General features: G+C 46.4%; 1 protein-coding gene across 1 annotated transcript in view; it reads left to right on the top strand.

Moving 5' to 3' along the window:
- Nucleotides 1–24,285, top strand: part of LOC144372333 (mitotic spindle assembly checkpoint protein MAD1-like) — a 238,839-nt gene that overhangs the window by 17,006 nt on the left and 197,548 nt on the right. Inside the window, 1 exon segment of the mRNA XM_078035712.1 lies at nucleotides 268–329. Within this exon segment, the coding sequence (XP_077891838.1) occupies nucleotides 268–329 (62 nt within the window).

Below are 24,285 nucleotides of genomic sequence, written 5' to 3'. Positions count from 1 at the left end.
TTTGCACCCTCATGTTCCTTGTAGCTTGCTGGATTCACACTTGGATATACAGGTCCAGGAAGGAATGAGCTGTATGCCGCATAGCTTCAACAGCTGGGAATAATAGCCTGATTGCTTTGGTGCATCCTTGGAGCAGCCACACATCTGAGCTCAGAGATAAGGGGCAGATCCTTCCCTAAGATTGGGGGCTTAGTGTCTGTGTCATAGTGTCTTTGTGCCAGTTGTCTGACACATGGTGATAGGAGACCTGCCTATACTGTTTTTCAGAGGCTGCTGGCGAAGCTGCAAAGCTGGGAGAATCTGGACCACACCATGGGCTTAGACCTCAGGTAGGTGGGCGCTGTCCCCCATCCCTACCTCTCTGGGTAGTTGGCTTCTGTATTGACAAGGCAGCCCTGCCTCTTTGTTCAGAGTCCTTTCCAAATAGGGGTAGGAGCTTTGGACTCACCCTGCCTGTGTTTAGTGAGGCATTTCACAGTGGTAGGGAAAGGGAACTGATGGACTCTTCTTGTCTAAGTCTCAGTAATGCCTTCATTGAAAACCAGATGTCCTTGAGCAGAGCAGGGGCAACTGTCCTATTGCCTTGCATTGTCAGACTTTGTTAGAGGACTCTGTACATGCCCAGGAAGTAATTGCTTTGGGAGAAATAATTTCTTTTGTGTGATTGTAACCTGAGAGGTTGGGGATGAACTGGATTTAGGGTTAAGCCATGATAGTGGATGTTGTCCTACTCGGGCCCCTGGAGCAGCCTCTGTAACTTGTCTGTGCCAAGCTCATTGCCAGTGGGTGGGTGGAGGGATTCAGAATGGGCTGCATGTTGGAGCTGCTGGCCATCATGTTCTGACACATACAAAGGGCAGAGCTGTTCCTGTTACCAGTCCCATCTGTCTTCTGTCCCGTCTTTCTGGGTACCACTGCTCATCTGATACAGCACTGGCTTTGTGGTCCTCTGCCTGTTAGCTGCTGTGGCCCTCTGCAGATTGATTGCCTCCCAGCCTTGGTCCAGCTCCCCCTTCTCAGTTCCCGATGTGTTCTAAGTCTCAGGGAGAGTGTGGATTGATCCTTTTGAATGAGTCATTGGACCCCAGAACACAGGCCTGTGAAGTTTAAGGAGCCGTTTGTTTTATTTGTTCAGGGGATTGTAAAACTTGCAGTTTCCTGGTGTCTTTCCTGCTGCTCTGGGAAAGTGAGGACTGAGACTTACTGAGCTGTCCTTTGCTATAATTATACATCGACTGCTGGCTCTGGAATCTGCCACCTTCTGATTGGCAATGTTGGCTTCAGTTCTGTTCCTTGACAATGCCTCTTGATTTTCTTTTTGTCTTGAGAAGTCACAGAGGACAGACCAGGCTGCTGTTTCCTCTTGAACTCCACCTGCAGAATCTGGGCTCATGGAGAGCTGGCCCAGCAGGGCTGATGCTGTTTGTTTCCTCCTGTTCTCTGAACTTGCTAGGTATCCAAATGGGTCTTGGAGCTTCTCTGATCACCCGACACATCTCCATTTCTTACATTTCTTGTAAGGGAGATAAGAAGCCCCTTGTGCCTTATTGGCTCTGTTGGAGAGGTCTGCCAGCAGCTTCTAGCATCAGTCAGATACGTAGAACTGATGTGTCTGGCTGCCATTCTGACCAGAATGGCACCAACTTCTCTGTCCAGGTTGGAATGTCCAGCTGCTCCTTGAACCATTTGGACCCATCCCTTCTGTCTGGGGACCCTGTTTTGTGGCTGGCATGAGGGCGGGCTGGTTCTTGGGAGGCCACATGCTATGTGTGTTGTTCTTCCTATTGTCCCAAGTCCCTGGCGGTGGTGCCTGTTGCCATCCTGGGGCTGGGCAGGAAGAAGGAGTGGGCACTGCGGGCACTGTGTGTCCCCATCTAGGGCAAGTGGATCTGACCTTTGCCCCTTAGCTAGTGAGACCCTTACCAGGGGCCACACCACTCTAGGCCCCTCTTATCATGGCTGAAAATGAGCACAGTATTTCTCCCACTCAGTGCTTGTGAAGTAGAGCCAAATCGCATCCCTAGGACATGCCTCAAGGTGTTACTGTCCTTTTGGAAGGCAGAGGGGTGCCATCCTTACTGTGGTGGACCCTTGGGCTCCTGAGGTTCCCTTGCTGGGGGACATCTGTGAAGGGCAGGTCTTTCTCCTGCTTCATGTGTTGTGCCTGGTTCTCTTTGGGCTGTTGTGGGGGCCTGGTATCTTGGAAGCCTCTGTGCTACTTGCTTACATTCCTGCCCCCCCCCCCCACTGCCACCCAGCTGTCTGAGCACCCACCTTCTTGGGGCAGGCTTTGAGCTCAGGTGATTTGAGGGCCATGGTTATGATTGTCCTGTAGGTCTGGCATACAGATCAGCTGCATTAGATGAGGCCCTTCATCAGAGTCACCTAGAGCTTGGGCCCTGGGTTGCAATTCAGTGTCAGAAAGGTGCCGTTAGCATGCATGAGGTGTTGGGATTGATCCTAAGCACCAAAAAAGAAGAGAATAATTTCTCCACTTAAACTGGATGTGGTGATGAATACCTGTAGTCTATTACTCGAGAGGCTAAGGCAGCAGGATCTCTTGAACCCCTGAGTTTGAGGCCAGCCTGGGCAGCATAGTGAGACCCTGTGTTAAAAAAAAAAAATCATCTGGAGTTTGGAGAAAGTAGATTCCTGGGCTAAGCTCAGACCTAGTAGGTCAGCATCCCCAAAGGCTGGACTTAATATTGGGGTGACCTTGAGAACTGCCATGATGAGGATTTTGGCTTTTTTTCTTTTCTGGGGAAGCAGGTTTTGGGCAGTAATTAGGGCTTTCTTTGTAGGGTGGGTGATTCGGCAGAGCTTTGTACTTCCTGAGATTGAAGCTGGTGTCGGGAATGGGCACCAGGGGAGCAGGGAACAGTTGAAGCCCAGTGCTCTGACTTGGGGTCTTTGCAGGAGCAGTTGCATATTTGCATGTTTACACATTTGTGCAAAGACACACGACTCAGTACCAGTTTAGGGACCCACCACTTGAAATCCATCCAGGGACCTGAGACGGTCAGCCAGCTGTCACTGAGGAAGACTGTGTGGGAGTGGGTTTTGGTCTCTGACATTTAGGCTGAGGCTCTGCCATGATTTTGGGGCGTGTTTGTCGCTGGCTCTATGGGTTCCAGCCACCACTAGGTGGCACTACCCCCTTGGTGATCTGACTTTCCTCTCCGAGCCTTGTGGGTACCCTTTGCAGCCTGTCCTTGGGCCATTTGCCCTCCTATACAGACTTTTTCATTAATACCAGGGGTCTGACTGACCAGGGTGCAAGGATTCTTTTGTCCCAGTTTCTGCCATTTCTGGGGTGGGTTGAGGGGGCAGGCAGCAGCTCTCCCCTGTCAAGTGCCTGCCATGTCCTTGATGAGTCTCTCTAGGGGTCTTGAGCCCTCTGGGGTCTGTGTGCTTCTGGTGCTGAAAGCAGGTACTATCAGTGTGGGTGCTCTTCTGAGAACTGAGGTCTGGCTTTCCTGAGATTGTCAGGGGATGTGTGGCTTTAGACTCTGGCTTAACATCAAGTTCTCTATAATGTGACAGTGATCACCTTCCCAGTTTGGGATTTTTTATGTCTGAGAAGGCCAGGGCTGGGACTGGGGCTGTAGCTCAGTGACAGCACTTGCCTTGCATGTGTGAGGCACTGGGGTTGTCAATCCTTAGCACCACATAAAAATAAATAAAGGCATGCTGTCTATCTACAACTACAAAAATATAATAAAATGAAATAAAGTAAGATAAATAAAGCCCAGAGATATTAGGAGAGATGGTTGGGTGAGTTGGATGAGTTGGCTGGGGTGGGTCTTTTGGCACAAACCATGAGGAAGACACTTTGGGCTGAGGTACTGTGTCTGTCATATGAGGATGTATCCAGTGCACAGGATCACATGGGCTAGGTGCAGATTAGGCTTCCTGAGAGTCCCAGGGAGGGAGGAAATAGCAATGTGTGTGTGATGCTGTGGCATGGGGTGACAGGGACCTGTGACCCAGCAGGGATGGAGAGCATTGGTGCTAGGAAGCATGTAAGCATGATATCCTCATCCTGAGGGGCTTTGAGAGTTTACTGAAGGATTCAGCACAGTGTGGGGTGGCGACATGATGAACTTGGTCTTTCAAGAGCTCTGTCTGTCTAGGGAATGACTTGAAGTACGGAAAGTGCACAGTTGGAGGCGGTGGTGACCAGGAAGGATTGCCTGGGGCCCTGATGGAATCGTAGAGACGGGCTGGTAGGAAAGATAGAGTGGAGTCCATCCTAGGAACCCAAGGGTGCTACTTTTTAGAAAATGATTTGAATAAGATTAATTAATAAATTATTTTAATAGAAAAATCCTATTGACACATTTCAAGATGAACAGAAGTATTTGTGAAAATTTAACAATTATGATTGAAACTCTCAGCCAGCTAGGAAAAGAAGGGAAATTCCATAAGCAGATAAAAGCCATTTGTGAAAAACAACAATGAATATAATATTGATAGACTGACCACTGCCCTGACATGGGGACGAGGCAGAGCTGTCATTGTACTGAATGTCCTCGCTGTGCAATCAGGTAAGAGAAAGAAAAGGTTAGACAAGCTGGATAGAACAAATGAAACTGTCTCCATTTGGAGACAACATAATTATTTATGTCAGAAGTCTTGAGGAGTGAATAAAAAAGTATCTAGGGCCAGGCAGAGGGAGGCTGAGGCAGGAGGGTTGCAAGTTCAAGGCCATTCTCAGCAATTTAGTGAGACCATTTCTCAAACAAACAAACATACAAACAAAAACTCTGGAGGTTCAGCTCAGAGGTAAAAGCACCCCTGGGTTCAATCTCCTGTATTACTCCTGCCCCTCAAAAAAGTACCTGGACCAATTAGAGAGGTTAAGAGGGTCATAGAATGCAGGAACAATATACAAAAATATATTATATTTCTGTGTACTAGCAGCAAATCATTAGAAATACTGTTTGTGTTGTACTGTTTACAATAACATCAGAACCCAGTGGTGCATGCCTATAATCTCAGCTACTCCAGAGGCTGAGGCAAGAGGATCACAGTTTTGAGGCCAGCCTAGGCAATGTAGCAAGACCCTGTATTTAAAAAAAAGAGTGAGGGGTAGAGGGGGGCACTGCGGTTGTAGCTCAGTGGTAGAGCACTTGCCTAGCATGTAGAAGGCCCAGGGTTCCATCCTCAGCACTGCAAAACAAACAATCTACATGTAAAATACTTAGGGATAAATTTAACAAAATGTTTAAGATCTGCACTCTGGAACCCATAAGATGCAGCTGACAGTAATTAAAGATGACCTAATAATATAGGGAAATGGAGAGAAACCATAAGAGGAAAAAATAAACTCCCTGTGCTCTCAGCACAGCACTCCGATACCAGCTGTGGTTTTCCACACAGCAAGCTGTCCTCCATGGACACCAGTGAGTGGCTGCAGTTCAGTTCAGACACTGTCTACTTGGAGTTAGTGTCAGATTCCCCCAGGTAAAAGGCTAAGGAACCTTCAGTTGTGCAGCTGTCTGGAAGCTCTGTGGTTTTTGGGGGGCCTTCCTCTGTAGGCATAATCGATGGCATCATTGACCATTGTGGCCAGCTACCTCCTGCTGCTCTCTCCTTTGTGGAGGGTGAGTGCCAGCTTGACATCCTGCCTTGCTCTTTCTTTTTCTTTTTTTTTTAAGAGAGAGTGAGAGAGGAGAGAGAGAGAGAGAATTTTTTAATATTTATTTTTTAGTTTTCGGCGGACACAACATCTTTGTTTGTATGTGGTGCTGAGGATCGAACCCGGGCCGCACGCATGCCAGGCGAGTGCGCTACCACTTGAGCCACATCCCCAGCCCCTGCCTTGCTCTTTCTGGTGAAGTGCCTCATCCTGAAGTTTCCTAGGGCAGCCCGTGGCCAGCTGTCTCATTAGCATACAAAGGACCACTAACCCTCTGGAGATTTCAAGGGTTTTAGGAACTTAAGTCAGGAGACAGTGAGAAAGACCAAATATGTTCCACAGCATCATGGAGTGATCATGTTTGTATTAGAAGAGCCAATATTGTTAAGATGGAAGTTCTCTTGAATTAATCCTTGTATTCAGCACAGTCTCAATAAACTGATTTCTAAAATTCATATCAAAACATTCAGGACCTAGACTAGCTGTAACAATTTCAAAAAAAGGTAGAGGGCTTATATTGGCCAATTTCAAGGCTAGCTATAAATGTAGTGTGTTAAAAGAGTATCGTATTGGTAACTCAGTGGAACAGAGTGGAAAATTAAGAAATAGTTCTAGAATGCAGTATCAGTAGATTTTTGTGGAAATTGTAAAAAAAATTTAGTGGGAGGTACCAGGCTCTGGTGCACACCTGTAATCACAGTGACTGAGGAGGCTGAGGCAGGAGGATTGTGTGTTCAAAGCCAGCTTCAGCAACTTAGTGAGGCCGTAAGCAACTCAGTGAGACCAGTCTCTAAATAAAATACAAAAAAGGACTGGGGGTGTGGCTTAGTGGTTAGGTGCCCATGGGTTCCATCCCTGGTTCAAAAAAAAAAAAAAAAAAAAAAAAAGAATTTTGTGGGAGAACAATAATCTTTTCAACAAATGGTTGTAGAACAATAGTGTGTCTGTGGTGTGAGCCTGAACACTCACCTCACACTGAACACAGGATTTAACTCAAAGTGGGCCACATACCTATGCATTAAAGCTAGAACTTCTGTGTTTGGCAAAGAGTTCTTAGGACATACAGAGCATGAATTATACATGAAAAAATTCGATAAATTAGACTTCATTAAAATTTAAAAACCTCTCAAAACACACAAGAAAGTAAAAAAAGCAGATCATGGACTAGGAGAAAATATTTGTAATACGTGTACCCAACAGAAGACTTGTATCCAGAACATACAAATAATACTTATGAATCTATAAGATGACCAGATTAAAAAGGGCCAAAGAGTTTGAACAGATGCTTTACATGAGAAGATATATGCATGGTAAATAAGGACAGTGAGAAGACGCTCAGCATCATTTGTCATTAGGGGAATACAAATTACTCATGTTGAAATACCACTACGTACCCAACAGTCTGCCCAAAAATAGAAACACTGGCCCTCCCAGCTGTCGGTAGCGATGGGGAACAACCAGACCTTGTAAACATTGCTTTTGGAACTAGGAGATGGTACAACCATTTTGGAAATGTTTTGGCAGCATTTTTACAATTAGAACATGACCCAGTGATTTTACTTTTAGATATTTACCCAAAAGAAATGAAAGCATGACTTCGCGAAGGCTTGTACAAGGATGTCCTAGGAGCTTTGTCCTGCCTGTCGGTAGGAGAGAGGAGAGTGTACCATGGGCTGCCCACACAGTGGAAGGCCACCCAACAGTGAGGAGCGCAGAAGCATGTGTGAGCCTCTGGCTGATAGAAGGAACTTCAGCTTGGACTGTACGACTGCATTTACTTGTAGTGTTAGAAAGGGCAACGCTGACCTGTAGTGACCGGAAGCAGGCCAGATTTCTCTTGAGAGCACAGGGAGTCTTAGGGTGCTGGGAATACTCTAGCGTGAGGGAGGTGCTGCCTGCTTGGGCATGTGCAAGTCAGGACTTGCGGTGCTGCAGCTTTAAAATGGGTATAAGAGAGGCCTTGAAGAAGCTGATTTGTATGTTGGAAAGCCTTTGGGGATTACTTGGACTGGACTGGAGAGAAGATGGAGCTGCTGTTTAGAGTCAGCCTTGTTTTGGGAAGGAGTCTGTCCCTTAGCTTGTTGAAGGCCATGGCAGCCTGAACCTCCTGGGCGGCTTTTAGTGCCAGGCTTCCTCAGTCTGTCTGGGTCTTTGGGGCTTAGGGCACTAGTGCTGTGGAAGTGGCATTGGATGAGTAGTGGCAATGTGGAGTCCAGGCGTCGGCTGCAGAAAGGCAATTTTGCATGATTGCCTAAAATCAAAACCAGTCATGTGGCAAATGTGAGTGGCTAAAATGAGTAGTATGGCGTGGTCTTCATCCGTCACCTCCACCAGGGGAGCTCATCCTGGGGTGGCTGTCCTTGCCAGCTTCCTAGCCCTGGGACATTGTGTTCTAATGTTCACGGATGCCAATCACACAACAGTAGAAGGGACAGTTTCCCTGTCCATCTTTCCAGGTAATGCCTGATAACTTTCTCATCTGTCTTTCTAGAAGCATGCGAAGGTGCAGCTTGCTGTTTGTGCATTTCTTCTTTTTAGGTGGGGCTTTTTCTGTTTTGTTGTGCATCTGTTTTTCACCTAGTTTTTGTATTTTGGTGCCTGCAGTGAGGAGCTACCCAGGATTCCATAGTATGAATGGACTCTTATTACCTTCAGTCCTCTGTTGAGGAGACAGTAAGGTTGTTTCCAGTTTTTCCCCAATCAGCAGCGCTGTGTTGGTTGGATGAATTCTTAAAAGCAGAATTTTTAGTTCAAAACATATGCACATTTGAAATTGATAGCTCGTGCCAAATTGCCCTTCAAAACTGCTGTACATTTCAATCATCATATGTGAGTCTCATTGCTTAATTGGGGTAATGTGCTTTGGAAGGTTCTAGCAGATTCGGAGCAAGTCACAACAAAGTGAGATGAGCAGGCATCTTCAGTGGCTTGGCTTTTTAAAAAATTGATTTAGCGATTCTTATTGAGAGAAGAGCCTTATTAAATAGGCATGGAGTGGGGCTGGGGATGTGGCTCAAGTGGTAGCGCGCTTGCCTGGCATGTGTGCGATGCTGGGTTCGATCCTCAGCACCACATACAAATAAAGATGTTGTGTCTGCAGAAAAGCTAAAAAAAATAAATATTAAAAAAAAATTCTCTCTCTCTCTCTTAAAAAAAAAAAAAGGGCTGGGGATGTGGCTCAAGCAGTAGAGTGCTCGCCTGGCATGCATGCAGCCTGGGTTCAATCCTCAGCACCACATACAAACAAAGATGTTGTGTCCGCCGAAAATTTAAAAAAAAAATATTAAAATTCTCTCTCTCTCTTTCAAAAAAAAAGGGCATGGAGCGAGCGTCGGGTCCCTTTGTAGTCAAGTCTCTGCTTTACAGAGAGAACAATTTGCCTGTGGCCAAGATACCTCTGTGGTTTGGCTCCTGGCCCTGTCCCTTTGTGCCTGAGCCTGGCCTTTTTTCAGATCCGCTGGTGGGCATCATACCTGTTAGGTGCATGGGGCTTGCTGGGAACCCAGGAGGGTGTGGAGGTTGATGGTGTAGGGGGATGGAGAGCAGGAGGTCTATGTCAGCTCTGAAGCCTGGCAGCTGTGACCACCTGAAACTGCTGACCCGTCACCAGGAGTCAGTGGAGAACCTCCAAGTGCTGACCTGGACATTTTCCCAAAACATTTGTAGCCTGGCCAGATGTCAGGTTTTGGGGACCTGCTTCCCTGATGTGCGAGACCAATTAGAAGGACAGCAAGGGGGAGTGCGTGGTCTCCTTCTAAGGAAGGAGCTAATTGACCCGCCGGGATGCTGTCGTTACCCTGATTTGTGTGTTCATGGTACATAATTACCAGGGCTTTGGGTTGATTAGTGCAAGGAGCTCTGTTGGTGCTTGGGAAGGTGGGTGAGCTGTCAGGTGTCTTGGCCCTTTGTCACTGGTCTTGGCTTGGTTTTCTTTGAGGCTCAGAATCAGAAAAAGAGGAAAGAAACGTTCGACTCCTGGGTGCTTGTGGCCCTTTCCCCTGCTTTTCTTTTGGGCTCTCTCTTCTTAAAGTTAAGAGTCCTTAACTGTGAGCTTTTCCTGTCAAGCCCACAAAATAGTGAGGGAGGGACCTTCAGGCCCCTTGTCTGTAATGGGCTCATCCCACACCCAGGAGCCCCAGAACTGAGGGCCTCTTGAGCTAGTCGACAGCTCCTCACAGGCTCAGGCACCTTAAAGGTCAGCCTGTTCTCCTGTGGTAGAACTGGTTGCTTGCTGCTTTCTGTTTGGTTGGCTTTCTTTAAGTGCTGTCCTTTTAGCTGTTTGGGATTGAAAGGTAGGCCTTGTCTTCTGAGCCTTGGTGTGTGCATACAGCAGGCATTCACTGGTGTTGGGAGAGGGAGAGGGGTGTTCATATGTTAGGCGTGGTTCAGGCTGGAACCCTCATCTCCCAGTGGGAAGCAGAGCAAGGGGAGCCCCAGGGAGGCAGCCCATCTGCTTCTTCGCCCCTTGTGAAGTTTGGGTGCCTGTTCTCGTGACATTGGTGGCCACCCTGATGTGCTGATGGCTTCAAGAGGAGAAAGACAGGCCATGGCTATTTTATTCAGGTTAAGTTGGGCAGGCTGGGATGGGGCTGTCCCCTCTGCTTGTACTACACCCTGAACAGATGTGGTGGCAGGGTGGAACATGGAAGAGAAGCTTTCCAGGAGAGACGCCTCCTGTGGCCCAGACAGTTGTGCACTCTGCAGGGCGAGTTTCTGACCTGGAATTGCTTTATACTTCTTGTTTTGTTCCTGGTGCCCTAAGCTCTTTCTGGGGCTTTCCTCCACATTTCGAAGATAGGGCTCTTCTACTGTGTCTCCTTTTAAATTGAGATAATAAAATCTAAAGCCAGATGGTAAAAGGATTTAGCTCTTGGAGGCTGTGATGATTCCCAGGGGATTGTATTGGAGGTACAGTGGCATTTCAGGTGTCCAGGTTCGTTTTGCCTCAGCAGGCCTGCTGGGTCCTGCCACTTGTTGGCTCTTCCTTGTCAGCTGCAGGGTCCTAAGACTTCTCTCTGCCCCAGGAAAACACGGAGAGCCTTGGAACCCAGCATGAGAAAGGGTCAGTTCATTCAGAGAAGCTGTGTGTGGGGGGTGGTGGTGGTGGTGGTTGCAGTTGACAGAAAGTTGAAGCCAGCTGAGCACAGGCTGTGCCCAGGTAGCTTCCAGATGACAAGTGGCCTTTAGAGGGCCAGTGTCTTGGGCAGGTGTGTTTAGGCCTGGCTTTCCCCTTAAGCCTTGAGGCTGTGAGGGTCACCCTGGATCACAGGGCCCTGAGCCATGGTGTCTTTCCTCACAACATGCCATCACTTGCATCAGAAACTACAAGTCCTGCTCTTGCTGTCCTGCCTGTCCCAGCTTCCCATGCTGTCCTGCCTGGCCAGAGCACATGTTCCCTTGCTGTTGAACCTCCCAGACCTGGTGCCCAGGTCCCCTGCCTCCTGAGCCCTGCATTGTTCTGCCTGGGAATCAAGTTCTGGTCCTTCTGAGACAGGTGGGAGGTGTAGCAGGGGTTGGAGGGTGGCTGGCCACTGTGTACACTGTGGAAAGCTGGTGCTGTGGAGCAGGCTGTCCTTCAAGAAGAGTCTGTTGTTCAGACATATCGGGGAGTAGGTTTGTACTAACAGCTGTGAAATGAAATGATTATTTAAATGGCAGGCACAGGGCTGTCTGAGAGGTTGCAGGGCATTGGTGGTCTTTCTTGTTCTCTACATTTTCCTTTGTGATGTTTCCATTGGATCTGGGTGCAGAGCTCTGAGCTGCCCCCGAAGCCCGAGTTCCCATGTACATTTTGAACACCTGCAAAATGCCTTGTTCTGCATAAGCTCTGCAGCCTGAAATGCTGCTGGTATCTTAGGAAGGAAGTCTAGGCCTTCTGTGTGTAGGCTCTTGCCAGGCAGTGGGGCCTGCTGAGGCCATGGAGCTCTTATCTGATGAGGATCCCTGAGGGATGAAAAGGAGGAGGATGAGGTGAATGAGGTACCTGACTACAGGGATGGTGGGAAACAGCATGGGCAGGTGTGGAGTGATTTGGGTGGAATAGGGTGCTGTCCACGGGTCAGGTCAGTGGCGCTGAGTCAGCATCATGCATGGCCTGAGTGAAGCTTTACTCTCATTGAGACCTTCTGCTTCCCATCATGCTGACCAGCGGGAACATTGAGATATACAGAGGCTTTGAAGGCTTTGTTGTCAGTGACCATAGTGGAGTTCTCTGTCTTATTCTTCCTAGTGCCATTGGACTCTGGTTTAAAGTACTTTGCATTCCTGAGGAGGTCAAGCCATACTGTGTTGGGTTCTTTTTATGGCCTGGATGTGTCTATGTGTAGATCACTTGCTTTAGTGAGCTTTCTCTCATTGTAACAAATACCTGAGATAATCAACCTACCAAGAGAAAAGGTTTATCTTGGTTCATAGTTTTATAGGTTCCAGTCTCCAATAATTGGCCCTGTTGTTTTGGGCCTGAGGCGAGGCAGCACATCATGGTGGGAGCCTGTGATGGAGTGAAACCACTTATGTCATTGCCTAGAAGCAAAGGAGAGGAAAAGGAAGAGACTAAGATCCTACAGTCCTCTTCAAGAGCATGCTCCCAGTGCGCTAAGGACCTCCTAATGGACCCTGCCTCTAAAGGTTCCACACCCCTGCATGTAGTGCCACACTGAGGTCCATGCCCTTAACAGAGCTCTTTCAGGGGACATTTAAGATCCAAACTATAGCACTGCCCTTCCTTGTATCTGCATTGAGTTCTTTTTTGGGCCTGGATATATGTCTGTATAGGTAGCCATGCATTCATCTTGGCATTGTGGACTCAGGATGTGGGGGTCCTTGGGGTGGCACTCTCAAATTGCCACTTGTGATGATTTCTGGTGCATCTGTAGAGGCACAGATGTGGCATGACCCTTCCTCCCCACTTTCTGCTGGCCATGCTATGGATAGTACCCGGGGCCTGTGCATGCAAGGCAAGTGCTTGATCACTGGGCTGCACCCCATCCCTAGAGGCATGCTTTCTGAGGCACTGAGACAGAGGTACCCAGATTGAACTGAGCCTACCCTCCCTTCTGGGGCCTTTGTGGGGTAGTTCTGACAGGCTCTTTGTCATAATAACTCAGATGGCACCCAGACAGAACTGAACCAAAATTGCACTTCACCCACATGGACAAGGATGTGGTGCTGTGGACAAGTGCAAATTCCTGTTGAAGAAGAAAAGAGGGGCTAATTCAGTGGTCCTAGAAGACCTGAGAACACAGGGGTCTGTAGCAGACCTCTTGTGTTGTGTTCTGTGCTGTTTCTGCCTTGACTTTTGCTGCCTGTGCTCCCTGTCCTTGCAGAGGATGCTCTAGTCTAAAGGAAGACTGTGCCTGAAAAGCCACCTAACTCACAGTCTGTGGAGGTCAGGTTCATGGTGTGTGCATTGATTACCATTTTCAGTGCCAGTGTGTGATGTGGCAGGTTCGTGGGGTAAGTCCTGTAGCCTCAGCACTGTGGGACCGGGTCTGGAAGGCACAGTTGCCTTCAGGTCTGGACCCCTTTGTTCAGGTTCTTGCCCAGCATGATGTTGGGATGTGTGCAGATGAGTGGTGGGTTAGCTTGGGTCTTCTGTTGAGAGACAGGGCTGCAGCTGAAGAGGCCATCCTGCAGGACCAGGACTCAGGAGCAGGAAGTCCTGGGAGGTCCTGCAGCCTGTGGTGTATCTAGAAGATGGATTGAGAACTTTTTTGATTATTGTGCAGATTTTGTTTTCTTTCGGGAGTAGAGTCTCCCAACTTTGGGGATACTGTTTTGACACAGATCTCTTCTTAGGTGTTCTGTGAGGAGTCTTAGTTGAGAGGGAAGTGTGTTGGGGTACCATCAAGCTGATACCGTACAGGTGTGCTCTGGCCCAGAGGGATGCTGCAGGGAGGAATGTGGAGGGAAGACCTGTCTCTTGTCTTCAACTTGCACACACCACAGTGTATCTGTCCTTAGTCTGTGTGCACTGGCATCCTATGGTCTCTCTGTTCTCCTGGTGGCTGGGGTATTGGAGCAGTTACTCTGTTACTTGGAGTTAGAGAGGGGCAAGAGCCTGGAGGGAGCCAGAGGGTCTGACAGACAGGTGGTCATGAGAGCCTGTGACTGTCAGCCTTGCTGCGAATGTCATACAGTGGGCAAGAGGGAAATCCTCTGTGGCGGGGTGAGTCAGTGTCTGCCTCATGGACAGTGGCTATCTTATAGCCTGGGAGAAGGCCCAGCATTTGTGGCCTGCACTCTGGACCCAGGGGGAAGTACTCATGGATGTTGAAAGTACCTTGGTTGCTCTTGGGCCTTCTGGAAAGCATATATGTGTCCTGCTATTTGGGGACAGCAGAGTGTCTGGTATTTATTTGCTCAGTAATAGGAGTGATGGGAGGCCTGTGAAGGAGCTGGGGTTGGCGAGAGCAGATACCCTGGGCAGACTTGGAGGGTTTGTTGTGGGAGTGTGCTTTGGGCCTGAGGAGAGGCCTTGACTTACCTGCCTCTGGCTTGGGTTCTGGTTTCTGGACTGTAGGAGGAAGATGGCATCTAAGCATGTGGCATGCGTCAGGTGTCTACAGAGTGATTGGTAGGTGGTGGCTGTTGTGTTTGTTGGTGACTGTCTCCTGTTGGGGTGAGAATAGCCCTGGCAGCAAGGTGCCCTGGGGACATTCCTGAACCCAGCACCTCAGAAAGTCTCTATATCTCCTTGAATGGACTTTCTTTGTGCATATGTTCAGTCCGAAGAGGAATCTCCTTCCCTGTTCTGCTATTTACCTGCATTGTTGAAAATGAGAGATGCCAAAGGTCAGGGTGGACCAGGTAGAGTGAGTGGGCCAAAGCGGGGCCTATAACTGTGACTTTGGAGGTTAAGCAGGAGGGGCTGAGACCCTGAATGGTGTCTGTGTCCATCTAGCACCTGAGTCTGTTAACCTCCTGGGGAAACTTGGCATGCTGACATCCAGCTCCTCTGGGGCTCTAGGGTGAATTTGAGGGGCAACCTCTTGCATTTATGTATGTACCTGAGACTTGGTGAACACTTCCCACTGTCTACTGCTACCAGAGGTGGAGGGGTTCCTGCAGGCACAAGGGAGCCCCAGAGTGCCTGTGGAATTACCAGGCTGGATCCTGTCTGCCTCAGGCTCTGCACTTCCCTGCCAGGTCCTCCTGTGCGGATCCTGTTCCCACACACAGGTCTAGTATGGTGGGGGTGGGTGTCTGTGGGGACAGTGGGGTTTGCCTTCAGATTGATGGTCAGGATTGCATCGTGATGTCTCACATGATGCTTGACCTTCTTTTGTCCATAATAGAGTGTTTCTTGAGATCCAGGATGCGGCAGGCCTTGTCCTAGATGCTGGAGATGCAGCTGCAAGTCAGGGTTTGTTTCTGAGCAAATATCACTTGGTGCCTCCCAGTAGGGGTGATGTTTGAATGCCAGGTGGGCGTTACAGGCAGGGTAAGTGGCTTAAGAGACTTGTATGTTTGGGAAATGTTATGTAGTTCCAAATGGTTGTAACCACAGTGCATGTGGGGGTGTATAAGCAGCTCAGGAAGCAGGCAGGGATCCATCAGGAAGGTACTGTGGGTGGTGCAGGGAGTTCAGACAAGTGCAGGTGATGGGGATTGACAGAAGGTTCTTGCCAGGGAATCTCATGCATGATGTTTGGACAGAGGCCCTTCCCTGGCTTCTCAGAGTGAGACCTTGCTGCTTGGCAAGGCCCTGTTTTGGATGTCCTAGGTTGTTTGACTCACTACAGATGCAGCAGTCCTGTGGCCATGGGAAGACAGGTAGTGCAGTCAGAGGGCTTGGTGGCAAGAGCAGTGTGTTAGTCGGTGGTGGTGAGGCCTGAAGAGTCGAGGTGGGGCTGTTCCGGGCTTTTTGTACTTCTGCATGATTCTGACGCTGACTGTCTTATTTCTTCTCCTGCTCCCTCGTGACCACAGATTCTGTTGGTAGCGCTGTGATTTTGGAAACCTCACTTATTTTCCTATTTTTTGAGCATTTGTTTGGGTTCCTGCCACTTGCCAGGCTTTGGGCAGCCCTGGGGATGTGGTCATGAGCACAGCATGGTCCCACATAGCAGGAGAAATAGCTTTTCTAAGTGCCAAGAATGAGGGGGCTCCTCTTGAGGCACATGAGTGGAGGAAACTGCAGGAGAGCTTACTTGGTTGGGGATAAACCAAGCGAGATCTGTTGTGTCTTTGCTAGGTTTGACGTTGGTGGGATTGGAGACCAGGCATTTTCTCTGGTCTGGAAGCAGGTGTTTTACAGAACACTCACGTGGTGTTCACTTGCCAGCAGATGAGCACTGTTCCCAGTGGTGGTTGCTCTAGAGAAATGTTGTGTAGCCCATTTCTAATTAGTGTCTACTTGCTTGATGGACTAGGCGGGGCCAGCTCTGATACCTCTACTTGACAGGGGAGGAACCAGAGGTTCTGAAAGGGACCAACTGGCCCAAGGTCATCCAAGTGACTCTGTTGCACCCTTGCTGGGTTGCTTGGCTGGTTTGGAGCATGGTGGGCTCTGCCCTCAGTAACCTCCATCCATCTGCTGGCTGCATGGTGCTGTGCAGCTGGTCCTGTGTCTTTGTGGCTGATCAGCCCAAAGATGGCATGTTCAGACTCCTGCTGGGGGCCTCCCATTCAGTTAGCCTGAGCAGAACTCAGCTCACTGTGGCAGGAAGCCCACCAGCTGATGGCAGCTCTCGAAGACCTGCGGGCTCAGCAGCACCTTGGCAGGGAGGGCCTGCCAGCCTACGGCAGGGCTGGCCCACCAGCCTTCACTTGGAGGTGAGGGCCTCCCGGCAGGGCCTGGGCTTGTACCTCTGTGCAGGAGGCTGCACGGTCGAGCAAGAGTCAGTACTCGGGAGAGGAAGCGTTTAACTTCCGAGGCAGCAACACAATACTGTCTTGTTCGCAGAGGCGGCTGAGGTAGAAGATTAGCAATTAATTTTTTATTATGTGCACACTCCTCTTCAGTTCCATGGAATCAACAGCCCTCCCACAAGCAAGGAGGGGCAGGCTTCCACCTCGGTTAATTTTTCAGTGAGCTTCTGTATGTCTGCCTCTGAGCTGATAGGAATTGTTTACGAGTCTATGTGGAAGACATTTAGACACGCAATTCTCTGTATTCCCATTTGCCCCTTCTAGTTTTTACTTTTTTTTTGTATTGCTAGAGTTTATTGCACTTTGGTCTCAGGAGTATTTTGTCTTTTATTGGGATTGCAATTACAAAATGCAGGTATCAACCATCTTTTAGAATAGACAAGTCGTAGCATGTTTGTTTCAGAGTAGTTTCCTGTGAATCAAAGCTTCTCTCCCCCCTTTTTTTTATTGCCTTAAAAGAAAATTAGAGTTAAGAAGGGAGTCACTGGTAGCTATTGCTTGTATTTCTTACTGTTGGGGTATTTTTATTGTTTACTGCAGCTTAGCTGCAATGATGTAGATATCCCAGTAGGGGTTGCTACTAAGTCATCTGCAAATGACCAAAGCTTGCTTGATTCTTTGGGTACAAAGACTTCATGATAGAAGATGTACTTTCCCTTGTTTCATCCATTTAGTAGATTTGGTTTTCTTTTTGTATTTTTGTAACTTAACAGTTGGTAGCTGTGATGGGATGGGTTTAGGGCAGAAGCTGGCGAGTTTTTGTCTATCAGACTAGTTTTCAAGATTGTGTGGAAATAGAATCTCTACAGCTCTGCACTTGTAGTACAAATGGGACCACCAGCCGTCCTTCTTTTCCCAACTAACGACTTTTGCCTGGGAGGCGGGACTTTAGGCACTGAAACTCGGTGGCCTAGGACAAAACAGGATCATTGGTTTTCCTAGTTTGAAAGCCACAGTAGAGAGTGTGTGAATGGATGTGGCTGTAAAATTTTATGTTTTTGCTTGCTGGGGATTGAACCCATGTGTGCTTTATCATTGAACTACATTCCCAGCTCTGTTTTAAATTTTTTTTTTTTTTTGGGTACTTGGGATTGAGTTTAGGGACAGTTGACCACTGAGCCACATCTTTGTGTTTTGTTTAGAGACAGGGTCTCACTGAGTTGCTTAGCACCTCCCTGTTGTTGAGGCTGCCTTTGAATTAGCGATGCTTCTTTCTTAGTCCCCCGAGCTGCAGAGATTATAGGCATGTGCCACTGCACCCTGCACTTTTTAAAAAAATTTTGAGACAGGTTCTCACTAAGTTGTTCAGACTTACTTTGAACCTCCTGCCTCAGCTTCCTGAGTAACTGACTTTACAGGTATGGCTGTGTGCCTAGTACTAAAACTTTATTTTCAAAACAGTGGGGACTGGAGGTATAGCTCCGTGGTAGAGTGCTTTCCTATCATGTGCAAGACCCTGGATTTGATCCCCAGTACTGCAAAATAAGGAAAACTAGAACTCAAAATAGTCCATGGGAAGGTATGGCCTGAGGGCCCGAGCCTGCTGATTTTTTTCTTTCATTCTCTTGGCTGGGGAGAATCTGCTGTCAGGGTATGTCCTTGCCTGAGAGTAGATTCAGAGGGGTCCAGTGTCGGGGGTGGGGGGGCACTAGCCCCTAGCACCTGCTCTGGCTGGAATCTTGACCTGCAGCAGAAGTCTCATGCAGGGACCTGGAGTTATCTGAACACCAGTTATTTGTCACCTTTCCATGAAGAATTCTGAAGGGCAAAACCCTTGTCCAGACTTGAGTCAGGCTCATTTCTGTCATGTCTTTTTCTGATAGCTAAGTTCTTAGGAATTGGTCTGATGACCAAATTCATTCTATTCAACAAATATTTGTTGAGAGCTTACAGTGTGATGTGGAGTTTGAGATGCAATAGAGAAGAGGAATTTGTGGTTCCTACATTGGCAGCCCATGCAGCACTGCGATGCCGGGCTCTAGGAGCTGAGAGTGGGAGGCCCTTGAGGGCTCTGGGCCTGGAGAGCCCTCTGGGAAGGAGAAGTTTCTCCTAAGAGGGGGTGGGCTCTTGGAGCTGGGGTGTGGAGTGTCTGTCTCACGCCGGTGGGTTGACAGTGGGTCTCTGGGGTGCATGTCCAGTTGTGAGCAGGGGCTGGCCGGGAGCTCCTGCTGCTGTTGGTGAGACTCTTCCCCACATGCTGGGCAGATGGTCCTGGGTCTCTTCTGGAGGGTGCAAGCCATACCATTTCCCCGTCTCTTCCTTGCAGGCCACCTAAGCTCTGTGGCTAAGGGTTGGGGAGAGGAGTTCCAGTCTTCCTGTCTCTCCTGGGTGAATGATGAGCTTCACATTTGTCTGTACAGTAAGAATTGCTTTTGTTTCCATCAAAAACATGAACCACTGTTTGCAGCGTTTCCATTTACTGACAACCCTTGCCAAATTAATTTTATTTAATTATCTCCCAGGGCTAAGCTTGAATACATTTTGTGTTAAATTCACAGTTTTTCCCTTTTCTAAACGAAATGGACTTAATATCCTTGTTAAAATCTGATTAAAACTAAAATTGAGTTTTTTGAAGTCTGATTATCCCATGAAATGGAATTTTTAAACCTAATTATGGGTGGATTTGCATATACTTTTCAGCACCATTGAAAAGAGAGTTGAAATAAATTTATTAATGACATCCTTTTCTCCTGTTTCCTTGGGGCATGACGTTAGTTGGGAGCACGAGGGAGGCTGGGAGAAAGACTGCTTTTCTCCCCACCCTTCCTTGGGAAGAATTGTTTTTAAACTTGATTCCTGGAGAATCATTTCCTGAAGAGGTTGAGCTTGTTTTCTCTCTCTTGGCTGCTCTGCCCGTTGATGGTGTCTCTGGACTCTTTCCTGCTTCCCTGTGTTGAGAGCTTTAATTAAGGAGAGAAAGGGTACCTGATCTCTAGAGCCTCTCTCCAGCCCCAGATTGGGACTATAATTAACACCCTGCCTCTACCCTCATTCTGGATCACATTTGGATTTTTAAATAAAACTGAGCTCATTCCTGTGCCATTGTGTGTGATGAACACGGGATTTCCAGGGTCACAGATGGTTATTTGCTGTGTCACATTTGGAGTCATAGCGCTTGCTCTGCTTTCCTATTGCTAAGTTAGGAGCAGATGGCGCAGCTTTACCTGCCCTCAGTTTGTCCCTTGCTGTGGTTCTTTTGTCTGGAATTATGTGGAGACGGGATCTTGGTGCATGTCCTCATCCAGGTGCTCGGTGTTTCCTACAGCACCTGCCAGTGTGGCCGCCTGGACCCATGCTTTCTCCTCCTCACAATGAGTGGATGTACCATCATATTTTAATTCCTTCTTTTGCTCTTCTGATAAAGCTTCTGTGAACATTTATGCACATGTCCTTGTACACGTTTTCCTATCTTTCAAAAGTCACCTAGGAGCGGGACTCCTGGGTGATTTGGTCATTGTATTTTAACTGTGGTAGAAGTTGCCTAACCCTTTTCCAGAGTGACTGTGCTCTTCTGTCTTCCGCCAGCGCCTATGAGTCCATGGTCCCCACCCTGGGCCTGTCCTCTCCCGTCTTCAGCTGTTCTGTGGGAGGGAGGTGTGTTGCACTGTGGTGTTTCTCCTGGGCCCTGTGACTGGTGGTGCCGGTCATCTGAGTGTTCTATGACATCTTGCGTCTTTGGGGATGTGGCTTCCAGAGGCTTTGGCCTGTGTCTGGTTGGTGGTGGTGCAGTACATTCCTGAATGGTGGCTCCTGTCTGGGGTGTAGGGAGCGCTTTCTCTTAGGCTGCAGCTTGCCTTTTCATTTGCTTAGTGTCTTTTGAAGAGTAAAAGGTTTTAATTTCATTCAGTTGGATGTATCAGCTCATTTCTTTTATGGTTTCTGCTTTTTGTGTCTGTTAAACTCAAGCTTCTAGAGGCTTTCTAGGTTTAGCTTTTATGTTTGTTTTGAGTTAATTTTTGTGTGCAATGTGATGACAGTTGAGGGTCACTTTTTTCAATCCAGATGTCTATTACCTCTTTGAATTATGCTACCTGATAGAAGCTAGTGAGCCACATGTCCGTGGGTCTGTCAGCAACCTATTCTTTCTATTGGTCCTCGTGTCTGTCCTTTGCTGGGTCTTGTCATAACTGTAACTTAATAGTAATTTAAAAAATAAGCATGTTAACTTTTGGAGGAAGCCCCCCACCTTTTTTTCTTCTCTGTAAAAATGGTTTTAGTGTTGTGTGTGATGGCGTACACTTGTAATCCCAGTGGCTCAGGAGGCTGAGGCAGGAGGATTGCAGGTTCAGAGCCAGCCTCAGCAATTTAGCAAGGCCCTTAGCAAGTTTGCAAAAACCTGTCTCAAATCTAAAGGGCTGGGGATGTGTCTCAGTGGTAAAGCCCCAGGGTTCAATCTCTAGTACCCATTCCCCTCCCCCCAAAATTGATTTTGGCCATTTTAGGGATTTTTGCATTTTCATATAAATCATCTTTTTAAAAAATTATTTATTTTAATTAGCTATGTATGACAGAATGCATTTTGATTCATTGTACATAATTGGAACACAACTTTTCATTTCTCAGGTTGTACACTATGTGTGCAGTTATACATGTACCTAGGGTAGAGATGTTGATCTCATTCCACTATCTTTTCTGCCCCCATGCCACCTCCTCTCCCCTTTGCCTAATCAAAGTTCCTCCATTTTTTCCATGCCACCCCCCATTTTGGATCAGCATTCACCTTATCAGAGAGAATATTTAACTTTTGGTTTGTTGGGATTGGCTTACTTCGCTTAGCATGATATTCTCCAACTCCATCCATTTACCCACAAATGCCATAATTTTATTCTCTTAATTTAATGCTGAATAATATTGTGTATATATTCCACATTTTCTTTATCCATTCATCTATTGAAGAGCATCTAGGTTGGTTCCACAGTTTAGCTATTGTGAATTGAGCTGCTATAAACATTGATCTGGTTGCGTTACTATAGTATGCTGATTTTAAGTCCTTTAAGTATAGACCGAGGAATGGGATAGCTGGGTCAAATGGTGGTTTCATTCCAAGTTTTCTAAGGAATATCCATACTGCTTTCCAGAGTTGCACCAATCTGCAGTCCCACCAACCAAGTTGAGGGTACCTTTTCCCCTACATCCTTGCCAACACTTATTATTGTTTGTATTCTTTTTATTTTATTTTATTTTTTTTTTGCTTGTTGTTTGTATTCTTAATGACTATCATTCTGACTGGCATGAGATGAAATCTTAGAGTAGTTTTGATTTGCTTTTCTCTAATTACTAGAGATGTTGAATATTTTTTCATATATTTATTGATTGAATGTATATCTTCTTTTGAGAAGTGTCTGTTCAGCTCCTAAGCCCATTTATTTTTTTAAATTTATTTTTATTTATTTTTTATTGGTTATTCAAAACATTACAAAGATTGCAGAATCACATTGGTTACACATCCACATTTTTACATAATGCCATAATAGTAACTGTTGTATTCTGCTACCTTTCCTATCCTCTGCTATCCTCCCTCCCCTCCCGTCCCATCTTCTCTCTCTACCCCATCTACTATAATTCATTTCTCTCCTTGTTTATTTTCCCATTCCCCTCACAACCTCTTATATGTAATTTTGTATAACAATGAGGATCTCCTTCCATTTCCATGCAATTTCCCTTTTCTCTCCCTTTCCCTCCCACCTCATGACTCTATTTAATGTTAATCAGGTTTTTCTCCTGCTCTCCCTCCCTGCTCTGTTCTTGGTTGCTCTCATTATATCAAAGAAGACATTTGGCATTTGTTTTTTAGGGATTGGCTAGCTTCACTTAGCATAATCTGCTCTAAAGCCATCCATTTCCCTGCAAATTCCATGATTTTATAATTTTTTAGTGCTGCGTAGTACTCCATTGTGTATAAATGCCACATTTTTTTAATCCATTCATCTATTGAAGGGCATTGGGGTTGGTTCCACAGTCTAGCTATTGTGAATTGTGCTGCCTAAGCCCATTTATTGATTGGGTTGTTTGTTTGGTGTTAAGTTTTTTGAGTTCTTTATATATTCTGGAGATTAGTGCTCTATCTTTTTTTTTTTTTTACCATTTTAACCATTTTTTAAAATTTATATATGACAGTGGAATACATTACACATCTAGAGCCCAATTTTTCATATCTCTGGTTGTATACAAAGTATATTCACACCAAGTCATGTCTTCATATGTGTACTTTGTATAATAATGATCATCACATTCCACCATCATTTCTAACCCCATGCCCCCTCCCTTCCCCTCCAGCCCCTCTGCCCTATTTAGAGTTTGTTTATTTCTCCCATGCTCCCTTTCCCTATCCCACTATGAATCAGCCTCCTTATGTTAAAGAAAATATTCGGCATTTGGTTTTGGCGAGGATGTGGGGAAAAAGGTACACTCATGCACTGCTGGTGGGATTGCAAATTGGTGCAGCCAATATGGAAAGCAGTATAAAGATTTCTTGGAAAATTGGGAATGGAACCACCATTTGACCCAGCTATCCCTCTCCTCGGACTATACCAAAGGACTTAAAAACAGCATACTACAGGGACACAGCTACATCAATGTTTATAGCAGCACAATTCACAATAACTAAACTGTGGAGCCAATCTAGATGCCCTTCAATAGATGAGTGGATAAAAAAAATGTGGCATATATACACAATGGAATATTACTCAGCAATAAAAGAATAAAATAATGGTATTTGCAGGTAAATGGATGGAGTTAGAGAAGATTAATGCTCCATCTGATGTGCGTGTGGTAAAAATTTGCTCCCAAAATGTAGACTCTCTCTTCACCTCATTGATTATTTCTTTTGCTGAGAAGAAGCTTTTCAGTTTGAGTCCATCCCATTTATTATTTCTTGATTTTATTTCTTGTACTTTAGGAGTCTTGTTAAGAAATTCGGGGCCTAATCTAACATGATGAAGATTTAGGCTTACTTTTTCCTCTATTAGGTGCAGGGTCTCTGGTCTTAATTCCCAGATCCTTGATCCACTTTGAGTTGAATTTTCTGCATGGTGAGAGATAGGGGTTTAGTTTCATTTTGCTGCATATGGATTTCCAGTTCTCCCAGCACCATTTGTTGAAGAGGCTGTATTTTCTCCTATGTATGTTTTTGGCAACTTTGTCTAGTATGAGATAACTGTATTTATGTGGGTTTGTATCTGTGTCTTTTGTTCTGCACCATTGGTATACATATCTATTTTGGTGTCAATACCATGCTGTTTTTGCTACTATAGCTTTGTAGTATAGTTTAAGGCCTAGAATTGTGATGCCTCCTGCTTCACTCTTCTTGCTAAGTATTGCTTTGGCTATTCTGGATCTCTTATTTTTCCAAATGAATCTCATGATTGCTTTTTCTATTTTTTAAAGAATGACATTGGGATTTTAATTGGAATCATATTGAATCTGTATAGTGCTTTGGGTAGTGTGGCCATTTTGACAATATTAATTTTGCTTATTCAAAAGCATGGGAGATCTTTACATCTTCTAAAATCTTCTTCAGTTTCTTTAGTGTTATGTAGTTTTCATTGTAGAGGTCTTTCACCTCTTTTGTTAAGTTGATTTCCAAGAATTTTTTTTTTTTGAGGCTATTGTGAATGGGGTAGATTTCCTAATTTCTCTTTCTGAGAATTCATCACTGATGTATAGAAATACCTTTGATTTATGGGTATTGATTTCATATCCTGCTACTTTGCTGAATTAATTTATAAATCAGTTTTTAATATTTTTTTCTGCATGTTTTTTTCTTGCCCTGT

This window comes from Ictidomys tridecemlineatus (assembly GCF_052094955.1).
Source record: "Ictidomys tridecemlineatus isolate mIctTri1 chromosome 12 unlocalized genomic scaffold, mIctTri1.hap1 SUPER_12_unloc_5, whole genome shotgun sequence".
Lineage (NCBI taxonomy): Eukaryota > Metazoa > Chordata > Mammalia > Rodentia > Sciuridae > Ictidomys > Ictidomys tridecemlineatus.
Note: the sequence above shows the minus strand (reverse complement) of the source record. Positions and strands in the feature narration are given on the sequence as shown.